The sequence below is a fragment of the Macaca fascicularis genome, chromosome 5 (assembly GCF_037993035.2).
Source record: "Macaca fascicularis isolate 582-1 chromosome 5, T2T-MFA8v1.1".
Lineage (NCBI taxonomy): Eukaryota > Metazoa > Chordata > Mammalia > Primates > Cercopithecidae > Macaca > Macaca fascicularis.
In genome coordinates this window covers 92,374,395-92,402,376 of record NC_088379.1, presented here as the reverse complement: position 1 = coordinate 92,402,376, position 27,982 = coordinate 92,374,395, and the positions used below count along the sequence as shown (strand labels likewise).

General features: G+C 42.0%; 1 protein-coding gene and 1 pseudogene across 1 annotated transcript; one reads left to right on the top strand and one right to left on the bottom strand.

Moving 5' to 3' along the window:
• The first annotated feature begins 30 nt into the window (after positions 1-30).
• SLC10A6 (solute carrier family 10 member 6) lies at positions 31-27,927 on the top strand. Its single transcript, XM_005555357.5, has 6 exons — positions 31-664; positions 16,920-17,038; positions 18,460-18,548; positions 22,332-22,507; positions 24,902-25,059; positions 27,054-27,927. Exons 1-6 carry the CDS (start codon positions 288-290, stop codon positions 27,266-27,268), a joined length of 1,134 nt encoding a protein of 377 aa, XP_005555414.1. The 5' UTR covers positions 31-287; the 3' UTR covers positions 27,269-27,927.
• LOC135970801 (small nuclear ribonucleoprotein G pseudogene) lies at positions 6,184-6,581 on the bottom strand (annotated as a pseudogene).
• Positions 27,928-27,982: the final 55 nt, after the last annotated feature.

The window sequence follows — 27,982 nt, the reverse complement described above, 5'->3', positions numbered from 1 at the left end:
GTTTGTTTGTCTCATCTCAAAAACATATTCAGTGGTGAGTAAGAACAGAAGTGGAAAGCCTTACTTACCGCAGTTTATTATGTGTTTCATGCCCGTGATAATTACTTTTATAATGCCACTTGTGAAAAAATTGATCAGATTAGGATGAATCACCTTGCTGGCCAACAGTTATTGGAATGATTCTCCACGTGTGACTTCGTTGCACTATTACAAAATGTGGCAGGATAGACCTGCCCAGCCATTGTTGCCGGTGTTCATTTGTAATGCTGCCTTAAGGAGATGAGGACATGAGAGCCAATTGTTCCAGCAGCTCAGCCTGCCCTGCCAACAGTTCAGAGGAGGAGCTGCCAGTGGGACTGGAGGTGCATGGAAACTTGGAGCTCGTTTTCACAGTGGTGTCCACTGTGATGATGGGGCTGCTTATGTTCTCTCTGGGATGCTCCGTGGAGATCCGGAAGCTGTGGTCGCACATCAGGAGACCCTGGGGCATTGCTGTGGGACTGCTCTGCCAGTTTGGGCTCATGCCTTTCACAGCTTATCTCCTGGCCATCAGCTTTTCTCTGAAGCCAGTCCAAGCTATTGCTGTTCTCATCATGGGCTGCTGCCCGGGGGGCACCATCTCTAATATTTTCACCTTCTGGGTTGATGGAGATATGGATCTCAGGTAAGTAACCCCAGGGAAGCTTACTAGTCTGCCTCTTATCCTGCCTGGGGGGAATAACTGGCACTCTCTGTTAAAGACTCTTCCAATCTTTTGGTAGAGATTTTACTGGGTAATGTTACAAATATCACAGAGACTTGTTCAGCCATGAGTGGGCTTTACTTTCAGTGCTCAAAATTTACTTTGCTGGTCATCATTTGATTTATTGGCTGTTCTGAGCAGTGGGATATGTTTCCTATGTGATAGTGGAGGCCGGTCTCCACCTCACCCAGTGGCCCTTCCTAAGCTTGAGCTCTTTAGCAACTGGCCTCTTTAGCAACTCCCAGGACTTAAGCCAAGAATCCCAAGAAGCTAATGATTGTGGTTTGGTAGCAGCCATCGTGGCTGTGGTGGCATAGTCAGAATGAGACTCCCGTAGCTCCAGTCAGTGATGCCTGAGCACCTACTTTAGGAAAGAAGCACTTTAGAGGACTGGATAAAGGAGCTTTAGGGGCACCTGGTGGCCGTATCCAGCTTTAAGTGCTGGGATGGCCTGTTGATTTGACTTCAGGAGCAACGCAAAGGCTCTCAGGACTAAAACAGTTCTTTCTTGTTGCTTTGCAGATGGTTAATATCATCACTAGATTCACATTCTTTCCCTTTAAGCCAGTGACCTTATTCCCAATTATGGTGTAGATAAATACCTCTGGGAGACATTAAGCCTTGTCCTTTATTTACACTTTAATGAGGATGAATTAGTCACACGCTTTTCTGGATTACATGTTTTGATGGGGGAAAAAAAGAGCATTTGAGGAAGGAGTAGAGGAATCAGCACTGGAAAAAGAACTAGAAACAATGGTCTCTGGAGACTCTTTGCTTACTTGTGAACATACCGTTTCACCTCCTGCCCTGGGGAAGAACTGCTTATAAATTTAAGTCTTTGTTTCATGTGTATGCCATTTAGTTGAGATTTACTCTACCGTGAATGGATGAATAAGAGGTAATGACTGAGCTGGGAGCTGACATCAGTGAGAGTCAGCTGCAGGTATGGGTTTCCAGTTTCCCGCATGTGCTGAATGTTTAGCGTATGGTACCTATTTCACCTATAAATTTTAATGGGCTCATACCATGCAGAATAGGAACTAACTTTCACATGGCAGTGTTATTGGTTACCCACTTATGAGAGATTTGAAAAAAAAAATAACTCGATGAATTTTGTGTTTTACCTTGATGGTAAAAGCCATTAATATTCATTGCTAATTCAAATTCAATAAAGTTGACTGTTTAACTGGGAAATGATAGATATTCTTTGCATGAAGTTCATAAATCAGAGATAAATTCCAGGACCTAAAAGTTTTTGGAAGGAAATAGGAAACTAATATGTATTAAGTACTCTATAGGCATGGGATAGATGCTTTCATGCTTATTTTCTTCTTGGGGCTCATAATAACCTTGTAAATGGCCTTTTATTATTCTGAATTTTACAGCTGAGAAAATTGTGATTCCGGTTAGTTAAGTAGCTTGCCAAATGCTACAAACCAGTATGGCAGAACTCAGATTTGAATTCACATCTGTTTTACATCAGTCTGCAGTTTAGGTACATTTCCCCCATGACATTTAGCAACACAACTAGATCTTCTGTTTTGAGTAGCAGCATAAATCTTCTCAAACACTTGTGTTCTGGGAAAGAGAACATTTATTACCTTAATCTCTTATTAGTCAATGTTGTCATAAAAACACCAATGTATAGGAAATCTATGAAAGATAACGCTAATTTTACTTTCTTTTGCCAACTCTATCTTTAATTCACCTTTAACTTTGTTCAAATTATTTAACCTATCTAAGCCTTATCTCATCATTGGCAAAATGGGGTTAAATTTACCTGTTTCTCACAAGACTGTATATATATGTACACACACTCACACACACACATATAGATAATAGTTTGGGGTGGTGTTTCGCTCTTGTTGCCCAGGCTGGAGTGCAATGGTGCGATCTTGGCTCACTGCAACCTCCACCTCCTGGGTTCAAGCGATTCTCCTGCCTCAGCCTCCTGAGTAGCTGGGAATACAGGTACCCGCCACCACGCCCGGCTGCTTTTTGTATTTTTAGTAGAGATGGGGTTTCGCCATGTTGGCCAGGCTATTCTCGAACTGCTCACCTCAGGTGATCCTCTCGTCTCGGCCTCCCGAAGTGTTGGGATTACAGGCGTGAGCCACGGCACCTGGCTGACACAAGACTATATTTTATGGAGGAAATATATACTTGCGTGTGTGTGTGTTTGTGTGTGTGTATTCAGGGTGCCAGGCACATAGTAGCTGTGCAATAAATATTATCTATGTTTCCTCTTTTCTTTCTAAATTTTGATTTTGATTCTTACCAACAAAACTCAAAAAAAAAAGCAAAAACTAAATATTAGATTTTTGGAAGCTTATAGGTACAAAAGTAATAAAATCAGTTTTCAGTAGAAAGCCAAATAGGAGAAAATCCAGTCCAGTGTGAAACAATATCCAAGTGATTACATTTCTTCATAATTGATTACCAACAAAAATCAGTTTTAAGCAAAACTCAATGGATCATCATTGGTAGGAGTTTTATCTGCTTTTAATGCTGGATAAAATCCAAGAGCGTTTAGCACAACATCTTCATTTGACACATGAAGAAGTGGAGACTTAGCTCCCTGCGGATGACCCTGAGCATGTTTCTCATGCCTTCACTCCAGCTTCACGCAGTGCACTTGCACTTCTCCACGTGTTCACCCCACACAGGCATTTCAGAATCCATTGGTTTGAACCAGTTTGTGTGTTCTGCAAATGAGATGATTGATGACACCCATCCTCTTGCAGTTGCCTGGGCTTGTCATCTTAGCCTTGCCCTGTGACTACCCTCATTCTCACCATGGCCACTCAATCCACTGCCAAGCCCTGTAGCCCCTCCTCTTGCTGTGTTGCTCACAGTTCTTGCTTCCTGTCAGTCTCCACTAAAACTTCCTCAGGTCAGGCCCTCACAATTTCTTTCTTGACTAATTGTATTTTCACAGCAATGAAAGTGCTGTTCTCTGCACCTTTAATCTCTCCATTATGGCTTTGCAGTAAGTGGATAAGGCAGGCTCTGATACCAGATTGCCTATATTCAAATCCTGACCTTGGGCCTCTTCTCTGTAACTGGAAATCACAACATTACTCGCATGGTACTGTGAGGAGAAAACAAACATGTTATACATACAAAGTCTTCTCAACACCTACTAAATTGGTAGAAACTACTAAGCCGGTCTACTTTATTTCTCCAGGTTCTTTTGTTCCACTAGCCACCTTAAGAACAATGGTTTTTAGTCAACATGGGCTGCTTATAGTTCTCTGAACATATCCCACACTCTTCCAGCTTTCTTTTGCCCATGTTGTTCCCACAGTCTGCAATGCCAGCTGACCTTATTCTGTCTCCTCCAGTCATGATGTTGTCCTTCCTTATAACTATTCTAGAAAGCAGTTGGCTGACATGTATGAAAAGCCTTAAAAATTATCCTGCCTCTGGGCCGAGTTTGGCTGATCATGGCTGGGTTCTTTTACATACTTGGGAGTTGGTTAAATGTAAACTTGTCTCGGGTGGTGATATGGTTTGGCTCTGTGTCCCCACCCCATTCCTACTTGTCGAGGGAGGGGCCTGTAATCCCCGAATGTCAAGGGAGGGAGGTGATCGGATCATGGGGATGGTTTCCCCCATGGTGTTCTCATGATAGTGAGTGATGGTTTTATGAGTGTTTGGAAGTTCCTCCTTTGTTCTTCTTCTCTCTCCTGCTGCCTTGTGAAGAAGGTCCTTGCTTCCCCTTCTGCTTCTGCCATGTTTGTAAGTTTCCTGAAGCCTCCCCAGCCATGTGGAACTATGAGTCAATCAAATCCCTTTCCTTTATAAATTACCCTGTCTTGGGTATTTCTTTACAGCAGTGTGAAAATGGACTAATGCAGGTGGCTTCAACCTGGACAACTGGGCTCTCTTACTACATGATCTCTCATTTTCTAGTAGATGAGCCTAGACCTAATCATATGGCAGCAGCAGGGTTCTCAGAAAGGCAAAGCAGAAAAGGTCTTTTGAAGTGTTGGCTTTAAACCAGATCCTCATCCTTCCACCACATTCCATTGGCCAATGCAGATTGCAAGGCCAGTCCAGCTTCATGGATTAGGAAAGTAGATTTTGCCTCTTGATGTGCTGAGCTTCCAAGTCACAGTACAGCAGACTCAGATAAGGGAGGGGTGAAGAATAGGTGGTATTTTTTCCCCAATATATCCTGCTAGAGATGGACAGAATTCCTGCCTTTGAGGGTAGGACATGAAAATTAAGATCTGGCAGTACAGTGTAGTAGTTAAGTGCTCTGGAAACAGCAAGCAGACCTGTCACTTACTGACTGGATCCTCTCGGCAGATTATGCACATTCTCTATGCTTTACTTTCCTCGTTTCTAAAATGAGAAGCGTTTCTACATCATGAGCTGTTGAGAGGATTGAATGAGTTAATATATCTAAAGTGTTTAGAATCTCACCTGGCATAAAATGTGATATGAACTATTATTATTATAGAAGGCAGGCAAAAGAACATCGTGTCCTGGGGTCTGTGTTTTAATCTCTGCTCTAGGAGCTGTATGCCTAACCCTAACCCTATATATAATGACATATTTTAATATATATATGTCATTTTTTATCTACTCATCCATCAATGGACAATTGAATTGTTTCCACTTTTTGGCAATTGTGAATAATGCTGTTGAGTCTCAGCTTTCATTTCCCTTGAGTGTATGCTTAGGAGTGGATCTGAGGTTAAATATTAAGTGTTTTGTGACTATAGGAAAAGCAAAGCAAAATATGATGTCCAAATATCCCCCTTACCCTACCCTGGTTTCTCCTGAAACTACTGCCCTGAGATGTTTCTCCTGTCTGTCCCTATAATTTGAATTATGTAACTCTTCCCTATAATCTGTTGGAAAGCATTGCAATAGCTGGGCTACTTGTCTGCCCCACCTACTATGTCTGTAACTCCTGGAAGGCTTGTTCATCTTTGCATGTGCAGTGCCAGCCTGGTAGTGGTAGGCACTCAGTAAACATGAGTGAATGAGTGAATGACAGTTTCTGATTGCCTGTGTGTATTACAAAAACTACCCCTTGAAAGAGGTCCAGGCCAGGCATGGTGGCTCACACCTGTAATCCCAGCATTTTGGGAGGCCGAGGTGGGCAGATCACTTGAGGTCAGGAGCTTGAGGCCAGCCTGGACAACATGGCGAAACCCAATCTCTACGAAAAATACGAAATTAGCCAGGTGTGGTGACGCGTGCCTATAATCCCAGCTACTCAGGAGACTGAGGCAGGAGAAACGCTTGGACCCAGGAGGCAGAGGTTGCTGTGAGCTGAGATCACACTACTGCACTCCAGCCTGGGCAAGTGACAGACTGAGACAAAAAAAAGAAAGAAAGAAGGAAGGAAGGAAGGAAGGAAGGAGGGAAAGAAAGAAAAGAGGTGTCTATTTATTGATGCAACATACGATCAGGACATCTCTCACTTTCTTTTCTTTTTTTTTTTTTTTTGACTATTACAAAAGTTTATTTAACAAAAAGTCTAATATGAAAATGTATATGACCTAATTTCCCTATGGAGAGAGGACATGGGTTTCTCTGCTGAACAGCCATTATTTATACTCGTTCCAAGGCTTCTAACATGATGATACTATTTCCTCGTATTACCACCATTCCAATATTGTTCTGTTGCCCACTAGTTGCCATCTCCACACATTCATCTATCACAAGGTTCATAAAGGGATCAAATCCCCGCAATATTCCTTGGACATGTCTGCCACCATTAATTTCAATGATAACTTCTTGTCCATAAATTTTTTCAACTCGGGAGGGTGAGCTTTGCTCATGGCGTATACTCCGCGGACTCACAGACGCCTTGGAACTCTTTTCTTTTTTTTGTTTTTGTTTTTGAGACAGGGTCTTACTCTGTCATCAGGCTGGAGTGCAGTGGTACAATCATGGCGCACTGAAGTCTTGGCCTTCTGGGGTCAAGTGATCCTCTCACCTCAGCCTCCTGAGCAGCGCAGCTGGGACTACAGGCAGGCACCATCATGCCCAGTTAATTTTTTATTTTTTATTATAGAGACGAGGTCTCACTATGTTGCCCAGGCCGGTCTTGAACTCCTGGGCTCAAGTGATCCTCCCACCTAGGGCTTCCGAAGTGCTGGGATTACAAGTGTGGGCCACTATGCCTGGCCTCCCACTATCTTTATTTGAGAACTTTTGATATATACAAGAGGCCCATTCTTCCCTACGGATGTATTTATGTCCTCAGCTGCAGATAAAGGATTCCAACCACTGGTGGTGGTGGAGCCTGTGGAGCTCAGTGGCCAACTTTGACCTTTGAACTTTAAAGAAGTTATTGGTCCTTCAGTAGAGAACCTGGAAATAGAACTTCAAATTGTTCAGCTCTATCTGACATGTCTTGGTGGAAAACTGAAGGTCCTCTGCATTTAAGGCTTTGGAGACAGAACTGAGACTGAATCCATGAGACTTCATGCAACCTCCCATGTCTCTATGTACTTTAGTTTCCTTATCTATACAATGAAAATAATACCCACACATAGAGTTATAGTGTAAATGAAAAGAGAAAATATATAGAAAAGCATGAGGTGTAACACCCAGCACATAGTGCTCAATAAATACTCATTATTATTGGAAGGCAGCAAACAAGGATAACATTTGTACCGAGGGATGGAAAATCGGGCCTTGAGCTCTATTCTAGGGTCAGATCTGCTGGTATGATCTTATAGCTCACTCCACATCCATCTGGTTAGCTGGAGAATTTTTTATTTATTTCAGTCGGGAAGCAAGTGTGTACTTTTTGTTTTTTTTTGCGATGGAGTCTCGCTTTGACGCCCAGGCTGGAGTGCAGTGGCGAGATCTCGTCTCACTGCAAACTCCACCTCCCAGGTTCACGCTATTCTCCTGCCTCAGCCTCCCGAGTAGCTGGGACTACAGGCGCCCGCCAATATGCCAGGCTAATTTTTTGTATTTTTTTTTTAGTAGAGATGGGGTTTCACCGTGTTAGCCAGGATGGTCTCGATCTCCTGACCTCTTGATCCGCCTGCCTCGGCCTCCCAGAGTGTTGGGTTTACAGGTGTCAGCCACCGTGCCTGGCCACAAGTGTATACTTTCATAGTTTCATAGTTTGAGAGTCAGAGTTCCTGATTTTATGGGATTTTTGAAATTAAAACAATGTATAAATAACTTAATCTCCAATTGCAAAATGTTAGTGACACTGCATTTTAATGTAATGTGTATATATGTAATTTCCCTGCTTTAAGGGAGGGTTCAAGACTTACCTGTTTGTCTAGACTTGCTGAATCTGTCTCATTATTTTCTGTAATAGTTTGGAGATGATGATGCTATTCTTCTTAATGCAAGTGGGATCTTGTTATACTGAAGTTACATTTTGCCAAAAATTTTCCTATACATGAAAAGTCAAGAGATCTACTTAGCCACATCCTCTGTTTATGCTACGTTGGAATTTCATGGCTAAAAATACAAGGCGTGACTTTCCACTGTGCTCACAGGCCTTCACTGTGTACTTTTCCAGCCTTGCTGGTTTTGTAACAGTTGGCAGAGCACCAGGATCACCTCTTGCCATCCTTGACCAATATCATGATCACCATGGGCTTGAAAATTGAATAAAGATGGAAGCAATCACGTAGGTAATCAAGGATATAGAATCAGTCTGATATAGGCCGGGCGCGGTGGCTCAAGCCTGTAATCCCAGCACTTTGGGAGGCCGAGACGGGTGGATCACGAGGTCAGGAGATGGAGACCATCCTGGATAACACGGTGAAACCCCGTCTCTACTAAGAAATACAAAAAACTAGCCAGGCGAGGTGGCGGGCGCCTGTAGTCCCAGCTACTCGGGAGGCTGAGGCCGGAGAATGGCGTGAACCCGGGAGGCGGAGCTTGCAGTGAGCTGAGATCCGGCCACTGCACTCCAGCCTGGGCAACAGAGCGAGACTCCGTCTCAAAAAAAAAAAAAAAAAAAAAAAAAGAATCAGTCTGATATAAATCTCACTTTGCTTCCCATAATCATGAATCTTACCTTTCTGCTGTTTGAGCCAAAGACATTCAGTAGAGAAATGTTGTGCTGATTCTCCAGAAGTTCAAGAGAAAAGTGATGTAATATGGAATTCCATTCAGGACTTGGTAATATGGACAGTCAAGGAATGTAGCACTATCGTAGACTAAGAATTGGGAAAAAACTTTCCAAACATCCTCTTCGTGGATACAGAGGTCTGAGAGCTGTGGCAAACTGCTGTTTTTCTTTTAAATTGCTCACCAATCAGGAAGAAGTCTTTGCTTAAAGTAAGCATTCTTAACAGGATAAAGTAATTTCGGGTTTCATATGGAATAAAATATATGCAAGAACTGCTAAGAGAAGTTTGAAAAGGAAAATTTATGTGGAGGTATTTGCCCTATCATATATGAAAACACTCGAATTAGTCTAGTATTTGTTCAGGGAAAAATAAAGTTATTTATCGATGAGCTAGAATAGAATTTCCAGAAAATAATTTGTATACACTTGGCCATTTAATATATGATGAAGGTGACACTTCAGTATAGTGGAAAATGGTTTATTTTAGTAAATTATATTGACACACTTGCATCTCAATATATTAATAGAAAAAATAGATTAGTCTTATACCTGTTACCATGTAAAATACAAATTTTAAGTGAATTGAAAATACAAGTATAAAAGTAAAAAGTAGAAGGCAATATTTGAATGCCCTCAGATCAGGGTATAGGTCTTTAAGATAAGAAACTCAGAAGCCTTTAAAAAAACAGCTTTGACTATATAAATGTTAATTATAGTAAGTCATAAGCAAAGTCAAAGATATATACCATGCTTGGGAAAAATACTTGTATTGTTCATGATAATATGAGCCCTAATTTTAAAAGAACTCCTACAAGTTGAGAAGAAGTCTGACGAGCAAGATTGTTTAGAGGACACAGAAGAAGCCACTTGACATGAAAGAAAGCACAACCTGATAGAATCCAGAGTGGAGGCCAGGCGTGGTGGCTCACGCCTGTAATCCCAGCACTTTGGGAGACTGAGGTGGGTGGATCACCTGAGGTCTGGAGTTCGAGACCAGCCTGGCCCACATGGTAAAACCCTGTCTTTACTAAAAATTAAAAAAAAAAAAAAATTAGTCAGGTGTGGTGGTGGGTGCCTGTAATCCCCCCTACTCAGGAGGCTGGGGCAGAGAGAATCGCTTGAACCTGGGAGGTGGAGGTTGCAGTGAGCCAAGATCACGCCACTGCACTCCAGCCTGAGTGACAGAGTGAGACTCCATCTCAAAAAAAAAAAAAAAAAAAAAAGAGTGTAACAAGAGTGAGATCAATTTTTCAACGCTGGCATGACAATTAGAAGGGACTGATCACATCCAGAGTAGGCAAGATTGTGAAATTTAGCAATCTTTTTGGAAAGTAATCTGGAAGTATGTGTTAAAACAAAAAACACAGACTTTTACATAGCAATTCTGCCTTGGGGAATTCACAGAAAGAAAAGAATTATTTCAAGTGAAATATATATGAGTGTTTATTATAACATTATTTATAATGGCAAAAAACTAAAAGCAACTGACCTACTGTTAATGAAGTGATTGAAGGAATTATGGCATATTTAGATTATGGCATACTTCGCAGTCTTTAAAAGAATAAGTTTAAAGGTACTGATCTGAGAGGATGTCTGTGTTAGATGAAGTGGGGTAAAAAGCAACCAAGCTGCCGAGTAAGGTATTATAAGGCTCCTTTTTTTGTTTTTAGAGACAGGGCCTCCTTCTGTCCCCAAGGCTGGAGTGTTGTGGTGTGATCATAGCTCACTGCAACCTCAAACTCCTGAGCTCAAGTCATCCTCCTGTCTCAACCTCCCAAGTAGCTGGGACTACAGGTGTGTACCACCACATTCAGCTAATTTTTGTACTTTGTTGTTGTTGTTGTTTTTATAGAGACCAGGGTTTCTCTATGTTGCTCAGGCTGCTCTTAAACTCCTGGTCTCAAGCAATCCTACCAATTCAGCCTCCCAAATTGCTGGAATTACAGGCGTGAGGCACTGCACCTGGTCTGGTGCCTTTAAAAAGAAAAATAATGAAAGAAAAAAAGTCCTATTGATTTAACAAACAATCATGAAATAAATGGACTGCTTAAAAGAGAAATAAAAGAGCAGAAGGATGTATACACATAATTGTAAGTTATCTAAGTCTGGATGTCTGAAAGGAGCACCAATCAGCTAAATATTTGCTTCTTAAAAGTTTACTTGCTTTTGTCCTGGAAGAGTGTGTGTGTGTGTGTGTGTGTGTGTGTGTGTGTGTATATATATATATATATATATATATATATTTTTTTTTTTTTTTTTAAGACGGAGTCTCACTCTGTCGCCCAGGCTGGAGTTCAGTGGCATGATCTCGGCTCACTGCAACCTCCATCTCCCAGGCTCAAGCAATTCTCCTGCCTCAGCCTCCCGAGTAGCTGGAATTACAAGCGTGTGCTGCCACGCCCGGCTAATTTTTGTATTTTTAGTAGAGACGGGGTTTCACCATGTTGGCCAAGCTGGTCTCGAACTTCTGATCTCAGGTAATCCGCACGCCTTGGCGTCCCAAAGTGCTGGGATTACAGGCGTGAGCCACCATGCCCTGCCGGAAGAGCATAATTTTATAGAAAGTCTCTTTTTCTGTATTGCTATGGACTGTTTACCATATGAACTAAGTATAAAGGAGTCATTTCAGTAAGATTTTTACCAATGTTCACCTGCAGATACATGACATATGAGGGGGACAGAGAGAATATTTCCGTAGCACCAGTGTGTTGACACTGGGTCATTCTTCGATTCATACATTTATTCAGTAAGTATTTAACGAGCTCTTCCAATGTGCTGCAGCATGAGACTATGCCAGCTCCTAGAGATGGAGAGGAAAGTAGGACCTGGCTCTTGTGCTGCTCACTCTGGCACAGATGGACAGGTACATAAGCACTTGTGTAGGGTACAGCGTGTGTATAATTCATGAGCCAATGTCAATAAAACTGTGTCCGGAGGGCCGTGGATTCAGAATCCTAGAAGGAGGATCGCTAATTTTCCTAGATATTGCCAGACACCCTCCGTGGTGTACCATTTTTACCAGCAATGAGTGAGAGCGCAGAGGGAATCTTTTTAGTATCATTGAAGTAAAATAGATGCTGCTTTGTCAAGAGTATAAACATTCTCCTGGCAGAAAATGTTGGAGTAGTCATAGACGTATTGTTTTATAGGCAGGGTAATTGGATGGAAGCAATGGTGGTATAGATTAGGAGGAAGAGTGATGGATGACTTGTAGACCCAATAAAGTGCTGAAGGACCCTCGCTGTCTCTGCAGAAGACCTTGACATATGAAGGGCCTCCTCCTTCTCCTTTGTGGAGCAGGAGGGCAGTCTGCTTCTCAGTCTGTCAGTCATTTGTGTCTTGTGCACAGAATGAGCACAGTGTCTATAAATAGTACGTACGTGCTTAAACAGATTGTGTAATTTTTTCCAGCAAATTGAAAGATAAAATATCTGACTGGTCTGATGGGTATCTTCTTTCCATTTATTTTCTTTCCCCTAATTTTACTAATGCATTCTTTCACTGGTTCTATCACTCAGGTAAGTACAAAATACAGCCTTAGCTTGGGGATTGGGAGTGAGATTGAGATGGAAAGAGTAGATTTGGGATGGAAGGCACCAAAAAGTGAGGTAAGGTTGAATGGTACTGAATCTAGTTCTTCAGTTCTCATCCTCTCTGATTTTTACCTTCATTTGGGAGCTCTCTTTTGTTAGCTGTCATGAAATATAACCTCCCAGCTCTCCACTGACTTCTTTTTTAAATTTTATTTTTAATTGACAAGTTAAATTATATATATTTATGGTGTACAACATGATGTTTTGCTTACTTGCTTCTCAAATCTCAGTCTTCCTTCCTTCCTTCCTTCCTTCCTTCCTTCCTTCCTTCCTTCCTTCCCTCCCTCCCTCCCTCCCTCCCTCCCTTCTTCCTTCCTTCCTTCCCTCCCTCCCTCCCTCCCTCCCTCCCTCCCTCCCTCCCTTCTTCCTTCCTTCCTTCCCTCCCTCCCTCCCTCCCTCCCTCCCTCCCTCCCTCCCTCTTCCTTCCTTTCTTTCTTTCTTCCTTTCTTTCTTTCTTTCTTTCTTTCTTTCTTTCTTTCTTTCTTTCTTTCTTTCTTTCTTTCTTTCTTTCTTTCTTTCTTTCTTTCTTTCTTTCCTTTCTCTCTTTCTTTCTCTCTTTCTTTCCTTTCTCTACATGCACCATGGGCTCTTCTTCCTCTCCCTGATTTAGAGCACAGGAGGCTTTAAAATACATAAAATATTAACTATCAGTTAATGTAGTTAAGTGCTTTTCCCTAAATAAAAAATGTAGGCTAAAAATATATATGGAAAATACAAAAACACAATATATTATGGCCAGGTGTGGTGGCTCACGCACTTTAGGAGGCCGAGGCGGGTAGATCACCTGAGGTCAGGAGTTCGAGACAGCCTGGCCAACATAGTGAAACCCTGTCTCTACTAAAAGTACAAAAATTACCCGGGTGTGGTGGCAGGCATCTGTAATCCCAGCTACTCAGGAGGCTGAGGCAGGAGAATCACTTGAACCCAGGAGGCAGAGGTTGCAGCGAGCCGAGATTGCACCACTGCACTCCAGCCTGGGTGACAGAGTGGGACTCCATTTCAAAAAACAAAAAAAAATAACAAATTACAAATGTGTGAAGCATTAACTTAGTTCATATAATGCAATAACAGTATAGTAATTGTCTTAGTACATTTTGTGCTGCTATACAGGATACCCGAGACTGGGTAATGTATAGAGAAGAGAAATTATTCTCTTACATTCTGGAGGCTGGGAAGTCTAAGATCAATAGCTGGCAACTATTGTCTGGTGAGGGCCTTCTTGCTCCTCACGTGATGGAAGAGAGAAGGGCAAAAAGGAATAAACTTCCTTGGTGGAGTCCTCTTAAAATGGCATTAATTCATTTATGAAGGTGGATTCATCATGATCTAAACACCTCCCAGAAAGCTCCATCTCTCAATACTGTTGCCTTAGGGATTTGACTTCCAGCCTATGAATTTTGAAGGATACATTCAGACCATAGCAGTAATCACGATACACAGTTTTTGAGGACTCCAAACCAAGTACTCTTCCCCCTCCACCATAGACATTAGGTACTTAAAAGTTCTTAAGGTCTGTTGCACTTAAAATGTGTTAGCCTTTTTACTAGAGACAATTAACCTCAATAATAACAGAGATAAACAAACCAGTTTTCCATTAGAAATCATTCTGGATTTGTTGAACAAAGACCACAACTTCCTTCTGATGGTCTCAGTTGTTTTCCTGGTAAAGCTATGTAGCATGGCTGTTGGTTTTGGTTTGGTTCATCCAACTCACAAACCCACATTTCACTTTCCAAGGTGGCCAGAGACAACCCCAATAATGACAGAGATAAACAGACTAATTGTCTTTAGAAATCTTCCCAGGTTTGTTCACCAAAGACTGGATGTCCCACTATCACCTTACTTAACACAACCCCTCAAATTGATGCTAAGTGACTCAGCTTTTTTGTGTATCACACCATCATTTTGAAGTCTAGAAATCTTAATTTGTACTCTAACTCACCACTCTACTTCAATGTCAAATCTCAGTTTCTCCCTCCTCTTCCTTCCTTCCTTCCTTCCTTCCTTCCTTCCTTCCTTCCTTCCTTCCTTCCTTCCTTCTTTCCTTCCTTCTTTCCTTCCTTTCTTTTCTTTTTTTCTTTTCTTTCTCTCTCTCTTTCTCTTTCTCTCTTTCTTTCTTTCTTTCTTTCTTTCTTTCTTTCTTTCTTTCTTTCTTTCTTTCTTTCTTTCTTTCTTTCTTTCTTTCTCTCTCCTTCCTTCCTTCCTTCCTTCCTTCCTTCCTTCCTTCCTTCCTTCCTTCCTTCTTCTCTTTCTTTCTTTTCTTTCATCTTTTTTCTTTTTTTTGAGATGGAGTTTCACTCTGTTGCCCAAGCTGGAGTGCAGTGGCATGATCTTGGCTCACTGCAACCTCCGCCTCCTGGGTTCAAGTGATTATCCTGCCTCATCCTCCCAAGTAGCTGAGATTACAGGTGCCTGACACCACCCCCAGCTAATTTTTGTATTGTTCGTACAGACGGAGTTTCACCATGTTGGCCAGGCTGGTCTCAAACTCCTGACCTCAGGTGATCTGCCTGCCTTGGCCTCCCAAAGTGCTGGGATCCCAGGCGTGAACCACCACACTTGGCCCAAACCCAGTTTCTAATCATAGGATCACACGATATCAGAATTGGAACAGAATTCTTAATTCAGTCTAGCATCTCACATCAGTTCCCTTTCTCTGTGGTTCTGTACCCTCCCTTGCCCTAACCAACTTGCTCTGTCTGCAGGTCAGCGACTGTGGGGGCCACTGCTCTATCCAATGGGGAGCTTATGGCATTTGGTGTTTGGGTGACTTCTTCCTGACAGATATTTATTAACACTTCACACTGGGCAGGCGTTTAGTCAGCTTTGTGGCATTCTAACTTGCTGATATGGTTTGGGTGTTTGTTCTCTCCACATCTCATGTTGAAATGTGATTCCAGTATTGGAGGTGGGGCCTGGTGGGAGGCGACTGGATCATGGGGTGGATCTCTCATGAATGGTTAATGCCATCTCTTTGGTGATAAGTGAGTTCTTGCTTAGTTAGTTCACATGAGATCTGATTGTTTAAAAGTCTGGGACCTCCCCTTTCTCACTCTCTTGCACCCCCTCTGGCCATGTGAGATGCCTGCTCCCGCTTCCCCTTTGCTTTCTGCCATGATTGTGAACTTCCTGAGGTCCTCACCAGGAGCAGATGCTGGAACCATGCTTGTACTGCCTGCAGATCTTTGATCCTCCTTTATAAATTACTCAGCCTCAGGTATTTCTTTATGGCTATGCAAACAGCCTAATACACTTCCAATCCCCTTGGTACCAAAACTAGATATCACAAGAAAAGAAAACTGTAGATCAATACTTCTTATGAATATACATGCACAAATTTTCAATAAAAAATACTATCACATTGAATCTAGGATTATACACCAAGACCAAATATGATTTATTTCAAAATGCAAAGTTGATTCAATATGCAGAAAAATCAATGTGATGCACTATATTAATAGAATAAGGACATAAAAAGAATGAAGCTCTGATATATGTTAAAACGTGGATAAACCTTGTCTTATCCCATTTGTGTTGCCAGAAAGGAATACCTGAGGGTAGGTAATTTCTAAGGAAAACAGGTTGATTTGGCTAGTGGGTCTGCAGGCTGTACATAAGAAGTATAGTGCCAGCATTTGCGTCTGGTGAGGGCCTCATGAAGACCCCACCCATGGTGGAAGGGGAAGAGGAGCAGGCATCACATGGTAAGAGAGGGGAAGGAGGTGTCAGACTCTTTTTAACAACTAGAGCTCATAAGAACTGAGTGAGAACTCAGTGAATCCCATGAGAATGGCACCAACCTGTTCACGAGGGATGTGCCCCTGTGACCCAGACATTTCCTACTTGCCCTCACCTCCAACGTTGGGAATCACATTTCACCATGAGAGTTGGAGAGGACAGTCAAACTGTTATCAAACCTTGAAAATGTTATGCTAAGGGAAAGAAGCTAGACACAGAAAAAAGGCTACATGTATGATTCTGTTCATCTAAGATGTCCAGAACAGGTAATCCTGTAAAGATGGAAAGTAGATTTGTGCTGGTTAAGGGCCAGGGGAAGCAGGGACTGGGGAATGACTGCTAATGGGGATGGGGTTTCTTTCTGAGATGATGAAAGTATCCTGGAAATGGTGCTATTAATGCATAATGTTGTGACTATACTAAAAACTGCTGAATTGTATAATTTAAAATGATGAATTTTATGGCTTGTGGATTATACTTCAATAAAAAAGAACTAGATAAGAGAAGAATTCTATAGTGCCTATAGCAGAATGTTTAAGGCAAGCAGATGGTAAAATAAATATGAGGTAATTGATGGATAACAAGAACTGCTGGAAATCTCTTTGTAGACCACAAATATAGCCATTGTTTGTTAAATAATAGGAGAGAAATGAGCTCCAAGGAGCTTAGTCCATGTAATCTCTAGGAAATTGTGTCCCAGGAGTTGTTTCTGGTAAAGACTAAATACTTCATGTCCATTGCTCCCTCCTAAGCATTGTATTAATTTTAATTTCAGCATCAGTATGACAACCTGTTCCACCGTGGCCGCCCTGGGAATGATGCCACTCTGCATTTATCTCTACGCCTGGTCCTGGAGTCTTCAGCAGAATCTCACCATTCCTTATCAGAACATAGGTCTGTATGGGCCTGGGAAATGGAGGACTAACAGTAATGGATGACACTAATAGTAGCTGCTCTTAATTACATAACTCTTTATGCAGGGACTTTTTTTTTTTTTTTTTTAGTACCTAATTTAATTCCTTAAAGAACCCTACAGTGTAGATTCTGTCACCAGTTCAATCTCCTAAACCTTTAGGCTTCAAGAGGTTTAGTAACTTGATCAAAATTATGCAGCTGGTGAGTACAGAACTGGAGTTCTAACCTGGGAATATGACTACAAAGTGCAAACTTTCACCCCTACAAGAGTGCATTTTTGAAAAAAAAAAGAAAGCCAGATAATTTACTTTGAAAAAGCAAGGATCAAACCCTTCTATAACTAGACTATAAAGCAACTGGACTCTTTATGCCTCAAGGTTTAACTGGATCTAGTGGCTCTAAGTAGACCTTCCTGTGACCACCTTTCACATTGCCTGCGAACCTTGACTTTTTCGTGGAGGTTGAATGTAAATAATTCTTACTGATTATGAAAACTCATCTACATGTCACAGTCACACCCATATCTCTTTCATTGTTTCCTCTTCTGAATACTATTTCTCATTAAAGTCTGCCATTTTCCTAAAGATCTCTGTGGGTTTACCAAGCTTAGAAGAGAAATGTGGTGAAATGATCTGCCTTTTCTAGTATGGTCAGTTTTTGGAGAAGTGATAGGTACTATTTTTTTTTTTTGAGAAAGAGTTTTGCTCTGTCACTCAGGCTGGAGTGCAGTGGTGTGATCTCGGCTCACTGCAACTTCTGCCTTCTCCTGCCTCAGCCTCCCGAGTAGCTGGGACTACAGGTTCACACCACCACACCCGGCTAATTTTTTTTGTATTTAGTAGGGATTGGGTTTCACCGTGTTGCCCAGGCTGGTCTCAAACTCTTGAGCTCAGGCAATCCGCCCACCTTGGCCTCCCAAAGTGCTAGGATTACAGGCTTGAGTCACCACGCCTGGCTGACATTATGATTCTTAAGACTGTCAGTGTCAATCTGGTGTATCAGATAAACACCTTGAGGGCTTACAACCCATGGCCCATAGTTCAAAACCATGAATGAAACCACTTCCTCACAACAGCGGGAGCCCACTGAATCTGTAAAACTTGAGGGAAACCTTAATTTAGAAACTATGATTTTATGTGCAACTTTTTTCTGATCAGTAAGTTATTTAATATATTCTGCTTTGATAATATGTTCTGAAAGGCACTCACAAACAAGACACAAAATGTTATGAGGAGCTTATATAACTTTGGAGCCAATATTGTAGGCATTCGTCCAGATTTGGAAAGTGGCATGGGAAAATGTCAGTTTAAAGCTGTTATCTAAATGAAATGGAAGTTGTTGAGAAGTGCTGTGCAGTCAGGGTGACAGGGAAAACACTGATGGATTTTTCTTCTCTTTAGGAATTACCCTTGTGTGCCTGACTATCCCCGTGGCCTTCGGTGTCTGTGTGAATTACAGATGGCCAAAACAATCCAAAATCATTCTCAAGGTGAGCAGCTCCCTGGCCACTGTTGGCACATCCTCAGACTCAGGGGCCTGAAAGACGGAAGCGAGCAGTGGCTGGGACAAGTGAGCTTGGCGAGTACAGCCTCACACCCAGAAATTCTCCTTATACGTCCTGCGGTTTTGGATCCAGTGATTGTATTTCCTCCACCCTGTAAGCCTTGCTCTGCCACTCCCATAGGCCTGTACCCCGAGGCTTATGACGCCCTGGAAAACAAGCAACTATTGATTTAGTGTCAGAAAAGCTAAAGCTGTGTGTGGACAGAAGAGCCCAGGCCCATGCATGCACAAGGCTTCACACAGGTGCTCTTGAGGCAGAAGCTGTTTAAGTGAGCATGGAAGGGCGCCCACTAGGAATATGGCTGCTTTATTGGAAGAGTAGGAGGAAGGGCTATCTTGCAGAAGCATTCCTGGGGGCACTGCCAAAGCTGTCATTTGTACACATGAGCAGGGGCTGCTGACTACATGAATAAGACTGTTTAAATGAAATCATCCAGAGAGCACTGAGGAGTCTAGCTATGGAATGATGGTGACTAGAACTTTCTACCTCCTCTTGTCTTTGCAGTCTTGCCCTTTGTCTGCTGGAGAAACAAGCAAATGTCTTTGTTAAACGGTTTTTAAAAATAATTCAAGAGGCCAGGTGCAGCAGCTTACGTCTGTAATCCCAGAACTTTGGGAGGCTGAGGTGGGAGGATTGCTTGAGGCCAGGAGGCTGAGGCTTCAGTGAGCCATGATCGTGCCATTGCACTCGAGCCTGGATCACAGAGTGAGACCCCATCTCTAATAACAAAACAAAACAAAAAAACAAAACGTGAAGAGGAGGCATTCTTAACAATGATGTGAGTCTCCTAGGGGTGCTTTCCTTTTTTTTTCTGATTATGTATCACTTTAGCAGATAGGAGGTTATAATATGTGTGGCTTTCATGAAAATTTAAAAAATGTTTTGGTTATATTTTACATTTATAAAGAAAGAAACATTTGGGGTTACTTGGAGTTTCAGGTAGTAAATCTCAGTTAGTTTTGTTTTGTGGTTTATCGTTTGGCTCTACCTCACAAAACATTGCCACTCCATATGCCTGTGCCAATGGACCCTGTTTTTCCAGTTAGGCACAAGGCCAAACAACTCCCACCATTCCTTCAGTGCGTTGGAGAAGGAGAGGAGAGGGCTTGCCAAGCAGACAAATCAGCTGGGCACAGAGAGCTGGAAGATGGCCTAGTATAGTACATTTGTAATGCACGTGGATGACTTTAACATCAATGGTGCACACTTGATTTTCACTCTCTTTTTTTAGCTGAACTCATGGAATACAGTCCCATCTTTTCCACATTTATTTTTAAAAATTAATTAAGTTTTTGAGACAGGGTCTCGTGTCACTCAGGCTGGAGTGCAATGACACAATCATAGCTCACTGCAACCTTGATCTCCTAGGCTCATATGATGCTCCCATCTCAAGCTCTGAGGTAGCTAGCACTACAGGCATGCACCATCCTGCCCTACTAATAAAAATAAATTTTTTTTAGAGATGGGGTCTTGCTCTGTTGCTCAGCTGATTTGCAACTCCTGGCCTCAAGGAATCCTCCTGCCTTGGCCTCCCAGTGTTGGGATCACAGGCATGAGCCACTGTGCCTGGCCCCTTTTCCACATTTATTATTGTTATTTCAGTAGGAGAAAATTTCCAGTGTGGTAGTTATGATTTTGTTTCAAAACAAGAGGAGGGAAATGATCATGGAAACTTCTTGCTTTTCTTTCTTTCTTTTTTTTTTTTTTGAGACAGTCTCGGTCTGTCACCCAGGCTGGAGTGCAGTGGCCGGATCTCAGCTCACTGCAAGCTCTGCCTCCTGGGTTTACGCCATTCTTCTGCCTCAGCCTCCCGAGTAGCTGGGACTACAAGCGCCCGCCATCTCGCTCAGCTAGTTTTTTCTATTTTTTAGTAGAGATGGGGTTTCACCGTATTAGCCAGGATGGTCTCGATCTCTTGACCTCGTGATCTGCCTGTCTTGGCCTCCCAACGTGCTGGGATTACAGGCTTGAGCCACTGTGCCCGGCCACTTCTTGCTTTTCAAATACTCTATCTTTGATTATTTTTCTTAAAAGGGCATTTAACAACAACAACAGCAAAAATCATGATTTTGGAGTTTCCAGCTCCGTTATCAATCCATCAGTGTCAGTGGAGAAACCAGATACAATTTTTTTACATGTCAGTTTTATTTGCTGTAAAGAGCAGATCGAAAACTCTTTTCTTTTGGGTATTTCATAGGATTTATGGCAAAACATTTAATAATATGCATAAATATTCTACAGCACCTTAGTAAAAAAAAAAAACCAGGCTAATGTTATCATTATTTTAGTATATCTTCATTCTCTGTTCTTAGTTCTATTTTAATTTTAAATCTGACACATTTTCTGAACAAACTTAAGTGTTCCTCATTTGCTCTTGGTGGATTTTAAACTTTGAAATCTTTGGTAGAGAGAGGAAGAGGGGATGTTACATTCAGAGGCTTTCTTTCATTTTTCTTTCTTTTCTTTTCTTTTCTTTTTTAAACGGAGTCTGGCTCTGTCACCCAGGCTGGAGTGCAGTGGCTCAATCTTGGCTCACTGCAACCTCCACCTCCCGGGTTCAAGTAAGTCTCCCGCCTCAGCCTCCTGAATAGCTGGGATTACAGGCGTGTGCCACCATACCTGGGTGATTTTTGTATTTTTTTTTAGCAGAGATAGAATTTTGCCATGTTGGCCGGGATGTCTTAAACTTCTGACCTCAGATGATCTGCCCACCTCGGCCTCCCGAAGTTCTGAGATTACAGACATGAACCACCTTGCCTGGCCAAGAGGCTTTCTTATGTCTTAGCATCTTTTTCTTAGGCAGGGGCTAGTCTGTCTCTGTATTTAAACAGTAAAAATGACCCCCAGAACACATTTATGGTATATTGGGTATATGGTTTGTTGTCTTCTCTAGTTTCCTACGACCACCCTCCTTCACATCCTGAATCATTTCAAATCAAGTTTGACACTGTAACTAGGTACACAGTTTACTGTCTACATGATATGAACAGGAGCTTGCCAAGATCCTGATTTTCCCAAAATACCCTAGGCCATCCTTCCTTCCTATTTTATCTAAAACTCAAATTTGTTTTTGTTATTGTTGGCTTTTTGTTTCTGTTCTTGTTAAACAACAAAAGTAAGAAACAGTATCCATTTGGGAGAGGATAGAGGACTCCATCAGTATTTCTCATGTGATCATGAGTATTAGCTCAGATTGTCCAATGAAGAATGGGTAGATTTTATTTGGAGGGGAGAAGGACAGGGACCAAAGCAGCAGGCAGCTGCTGGTGGTTGAAGGGGCGGTGGGAGGGGAGGCAGATGGTCAGGCAGGGCAGACTGGAGGTCACAAGCAGAGGGTCACAGAGGTGTGTGCAGGGGTGTTGGAAGCTCATTGTCAGATCCCATTCATTTTGCACTTTTGTTCTACTCACAATAAAACTCTGCTCCCAATCTTTCTGGCAAAATCTTCTACTTGAAGGGAAAAGTAGATGTGCTAAAACAAGACTTAGATTTGTGTCAAATCCCACCCATTTCTAGCATAGGCAAGTTACTTGACCAGTTTGGAACTCAGATTTCTCCTCTACAAAGTGAAATTGGATTCAGTCATCTCTAAGTCCCTACTGTGTTCTAAAATTTCTAGATCCCAAGCATTTTACAATCTCGATGGACTTTGTATCATAGAGCAAAAATCCCTGAGTTTATATGCACTTATTTTATTGTTTGCTTCAGATTGGGGCCATTGTTGGTGGGGTCCTCCTTCTGGTGGTCGCAGTTGCTGGTGTGGTCCTGGCGAAAGGATCTTGGAATTCAGACATCACCCTTCTGACCATCAGTTTCATCTTTCCTTTGATTGGCCATGTCACGGGTTTTCTGCTGGCACTTTTTACCCACCAGTCTTGGCAAAGGTATAGTTGAACTATCCATAAACTTTTTTTTGAGGAAGGTAAAGTTAACACACTGCCACTGGCAGGCTTTGCTGCCTGTGTCAGGAGACATGAAGAGTTTTGACTTACACAGTGGAACGGAGCAGGATAACTTATGGCAATTCATGGAAAATATTGTGGCAATTCTTTATGTAAATTAAAGCAAAGGCCAAATTGATAAGAAGAGATTAAGTTAAAAAAGAATAGAAAATGACATGTATTTAATTCCCACTTTGTAGAAGAAAGCAAAAAGAGTTATATGCATCAAAAAATACTGGAAGAAATATACCATATGGTAACAATGTTTAATTTTGAGTAGGGAGAGTAAAGATAATTTTAGTTCTTTAGTATTTCCTTGGTATATTTTTGAAGCTTTTCAATAAGTATGGAATACTTTTAAAAGCAGAAAAAATTTCTTAAAGAAAAGTAAATTATGCAGTTGAATTCCAAAGGTGAAAGATGGGAATTTTTAATTGGCTTTATGCTACTTCCAGTCCACTTGGGGAACATTTAGGATTGTACTAAGTGATCGGTAAAGCTTTACCCCATCTATCTCATTTACTTCTTACTACAAGCTTGAGAAGTAGATACTATCACTACCCTCATTCTACTGATGAGCAGATCCTTCAGAGAAATTAAGTGACTTGACCAAGTTCACAGAGCTAGAAAATGGTGGAGTTAGGATTTAGACCTGTTTTTTTTTTTTTTTTTTTTTTCCCCAAATTTAACAATTAGGAACACAGTCTGTTGAGTGTTTGAAATGCAATTGGCTCTGGACAGAAAGTACTCCTATGGCAAGATGTAGTCCACAATCTCATGTTTTTCATACCCGATAGCCTGACAAAGGCCAGGACTGAGATTTGGCTCATGAATGGTGCAGGTATGGGTTACAGCTTTGTAGCTTAATCATACTGAGTTTTTGACAAAAGTCTGAAAGAAGTGAGGGTGGTTTGAGGCAAGTGTAGCACGCAATAGAGTAAGTAGAAATAAAGTATGAACACAGAGCTTGCCCTGTACCACTGACAGCAATTTCATCCCCTCATCACACACCCTTGTTACTTCCCCATTCCAGTCCAACTTAAACACAGATGCTTGTTTGTTTTCTGAAACACCTCCTTTATCTCCTCACTTCCACGTATAAACCCCTGCAGACTCCCTTTATAAATTGGAGACATGAAACTGCTTAACTCAGCCCTCAATGTCCTGCCCAGGTCTTCCCTCTCTTCCCTCCTTTATCTTTTTCAAATGAGGTTTATTTCATTTTATGCAACCAGAAAACCAATAAAATATAGAAAAGTAGAAAGCAAAAAGAAAAATTATTACCAAACTCTTTCACCAAAGACAACCATTTTAGGTATTTGGTCTTTATTTAGGGTTTTTTGTTTATTTATTTATTTATTTATTTATTTATTGAGACCTTTGTTGCCCAGGCTGGAGTGCAACCTCTGCCTCCTGGGTTCAAGCGATTCTCATGCCTCAGCCTCCCAAGTAGCTGGGATTACAGAAGCATGTGCCACCACGCCTGGCTAATTTTTGTATTTTTGGTAGAGACAGGATTTCACCATGTTGGCCAGGCTGGTCTCAAACTCCTGACTTCAGGTGATCCACCCACCTTGGTCTCCCAAAGTGCTGAGATTACAGGTGCGAGCCACTGCGCCTGGCCATGTTTATTTGTTTTTAAGTGTTGTTTAGTTTATGTTGTTTCATATGTCTTTATATATATATGTTTTTCTTTTTGTAGAGACAGGGTCTTACTCTGTTGCCCAGGGTGGTCTTGAATTCCTGGCTCAAGTGATCTTCCCACTTCTGCCTCTCAGTGCTGGGATTACAGGCATGAGCCACCATGCCCTGCATCATATCTCTAACTCAACCTTCCCTTCTCATCTCCTCCAATCTTCTCCTCTGTGCAGATTGGCTTACAGTATATGCAATGCCTGCTGAATAGGCCACACTCACACCTGTCCCTGGCACTTTAATTTTTATAATATTTCCCCCTCATCAAAAGCTTCTTCTATTTTTTCCATCCTTTAATCTCACTCCTCTGTGAAGCCTTCTCTCACCCCTTCTGCCATTTTCTGAATTTCTACATCTGCGTGGCCTTTGGCCATACTTTGTCTTGTGTTGCTGCTGAGCCTTTCCTGTGTGTTTATTTTGTCTTTTCACTCAGATGCCTAGAGCAGGGTTTGCAAAGCCCCACTCCACCGTACCTCTCAGAAGACCACCTGCAGAGTAGGAATTCAGCAAATAACTATGGAATGAGTAAACATTTTCTGTGGCCTGAGGTCATAGCTTCTAATTGTTATGGTGCATATGAGAAAATGTGAGAATAGTTCTTATTGCTAGCGCGTTACTCTTGAAACTTTTTCTCTTTGCTAGGTGCAGGACGATTTCCTTAGAAACTGGAGCTCAGAATATTCAGATGTGCATCACCATGCTCCAGTTATCTTTCACTACTGAGCACTTGGTCCAGATGTTGAGTTTCCCACTGGCCTATGGACTCTTCCAGCTGATAGATGGATTTCTTATTGTTGCAGGTGGGCGAACTCCCATTGGGTAGGAAATAACTGACAGAAAATTGTTCACCCAACTTATCGACCTTTTTTTTTCAATCCAAACTTGCCTGTGCTGCCCCTGTGATGCATTTTTTTTTTTTTTTTTGGGATGGAGTCTGGCTCTGTCCCCCAGGCTGGAGTGCAGCACGTGGCGCAATCTCTGTTCACTGCAAGCTCCGCCTCCCCGGTTCACGCCATTCTCCTGCCTCAGCCTCCCGAGTAGCTGGGACTACACTGTGATACACTTTTTGAAAGCCTGACATTTCTGGGGACGATAAGGTGCATAGACAGGATAGTTTGGCACAAGTGGGAGTTTCATAGAAAAATATATAAAAAATCTGAAAATGAGCTTATAATTATAAACAAATATACTTCACAAAAGTGAATCCATGGCTGGGCGCGGTGGCTCACGCCTGTAATCCCAGCACTTTGGGAGGCCGAGGCGGGTGGATCACGAGGTTAGGAGATTGAGACCATCCTGGCTAACACCTGGTGAAACCCCGTCTCTACTAAAAATACAAAAAAATTAGCCAGGCGAGGTGGTGGTCACCTGTAGTCCCAGCTACTCGGGAGGCTGAGGCAGGAGAATGGCGTGAACCGGGAGGCGGAACTTGCAGTGAGCGGAGATCGCGCCACTGCACTCCAGCCTGAGCCACAGAGCGAGACTCCCTCTCAAAAAAAAAAAAAAAAAAAAAGAAAAAAAAAAAAAGAAAAAAGTGAATCCACTATCAGAACTTAGACTTCGTAACTTGTTATGACAAGATCTCCATGAGCAATCATTGAGCTCCAAAGTGACATCTGCTCTTAAGCGTTGGTTTGTTAGGTCTCATTAAAAGCCTTGAGGTCTCCCAAATGCCAAGTTATTTCAATGTTTCTGTGACTAAGACTTGTGCTGAATGGCTGTGAAATATTTTTCAAATATGAAATATTACACATATACAAATATTGAAATATATATGTGTATGCACATATGAGTGCAGCCAAATATACATTACTTTGGAGTTATTTATTATGTGTGTTCACAGAGGATAAATTTAAAAATATATATAATGCAAGAACAGAAAACCAAATACCTCACTTATAAGTGGGAGCTAAACATTGAGTGCTCATGGACATAAAGATGGCAGCAATAGACACTGGGGACTACTAGAAGAGGAAGGGAGGGGGCAGAGGTTGAAAAACGAACTGTTGGGTACGGTGCTCACTACCTGGGTAATAAGATTATTTGTTTCCCAAACCTCAGCATCACCGCATATACCCAGGAAGCAAACATGCACATAGACCCCCTGAATCTAAAAGTGGAAAAAGAAAAATATATATATTAATATGTTCACATACATATATATATTTTAATCTTGGGCCATGGTACGTTTTCACTGTTGTTAGGGAATTAGGTCTGAGTAAGACTCAATGATTACTGATAGAACTGATTATATACTGATTGCTGATTGTTATTATTATGTACTGATACAGAAATAACAATCAATATAACAATATAAGGAATACCTGGGGCTTAATTTCCCCAATAGATAAGATAAATCATATTAGAGTCAAACTCTTGGTCTCAGACCCATGTTTTCATTCCTTCTCTTGGAGAGACTGAGGGAAGCATCATTTCTAGCTCATTCCCAGCTCCAGCCCAGAGCCCAGGAGTGTCCTACTCCTAGTAAGCACTTGCAGGATTTGCCAGCTGACTGACTAAGTGAATGAGTGAATGAATGAATATATGAGTTTGTGAGCTGTCAGCAACCTGATGAATGAGCCTCAATCACAAATGGTTCACTCCAGACAAAAGAGTCATTCTGATACACCGAATCCTTCTGTTCCATAACTTTCTCTCTTCCCCCTTCTTTTTCCTGGGTGTTTATACATACATGATGCCACCCAGACACCTGAAGGATTGACAAGTGTACAGTGTCACCAAATTAGACTCTTTGTTAAAGTGATTGTTAATACTTGTATGTTTTAACACTTAGCATATCAGACATACAAGAGGAGATTGAAGAACAAACACGGAAAAAAGAACTCAGGTTGTACAGAAGTCTGCCACACGAGGAAATTGACTTCTTCCAAAGAGACCAATGCCTTCTTGGAGGTGAATGAAGAAGGTGCCGTCACTCCTGGGCCACCAGGGCCAATGGATTGCCACAGGGCTCTCGAGCCAGTTGGCCACATCACTTCATGTGAATAGCAGGGACTTGCTGGTTGGACTGGCACCCTTCTTTTTCAGTGGCCAGTAAAGACAGTGTGCAGCTGACACATGAATCTTGTTGGTAGGGCCAGTGTGAATATTTAAGTGTTCAATGTTAGAATATTTATATGTATATTTTCTTTTCTTTTTTTTTTTTTGAGACAGAGTCTCGCTCTGTCACCTTGGCCGGAGTGCAGTGGCGAGATCTCGGCTCACTGCAAGCTCCGCCTCCCGGGTTCCCGCCATTCTCCTGCCTCAGCCTCCTGAGTAGCTGGGACTACAGGCGCCCGCCACCACGCCCGGCTAGTTGGTTTTTTTTTTTGTATTTTTAGTAGAGATGGGGTTTCACTGTGGTCTCGATTTCCTGACCTTGTGATCCGCCCGCCTTGGCCTCCCAAAGTGCTGGGATTACAGGCGTGAGCCACCGCGCCCGGCCAGAATATTTATATTTTCATGTGGATTGTGAATTGTGATAGGATCACTTTTGGAGATTCCCATTTCAGGGAGTTTCTTCTGAGGGTTAACATATCAATGAGCTGTCTTGTGTGTTCTTGTCTTCCCATGCAGCAAATAGTACCTGGCAGTACAGTAGGTAAAATCCTTCATTAGGGGAACTTATCCTTATGTTGTGTTTTTTTTTTTTTTTTTTTTGAGACAGAGTCTTGCTCTGTTGCCCAGGCTGGAGTGCAGTGGCACAATCTTGGCTCACTGCAA

Bases quoted from the DNA above. Each gene is read 5' to 3' on its own strand.
- SLC10A6 (XM_005555357.5), top strand. From the start codon at position 288: ATGAGAGCCAATTGTTCCAGCAGCTCAGCCTGCCCTGCCAACAGTTCA. The intron at 665-16,919 runs GTAAGTAACCCC...TTTTAATTTCAG, and splicing joins GATGGAGATATGGATCTCAG to CATCAGTATGACAACCTGTT. The intron at 22,508-24,901 runs GTATAGTTGAAC...TCTCTTTGCTAG, and splicing joins ACCCACCAGTCTTGGCAAAG to GTGCAGGACGATTTCCTTAG.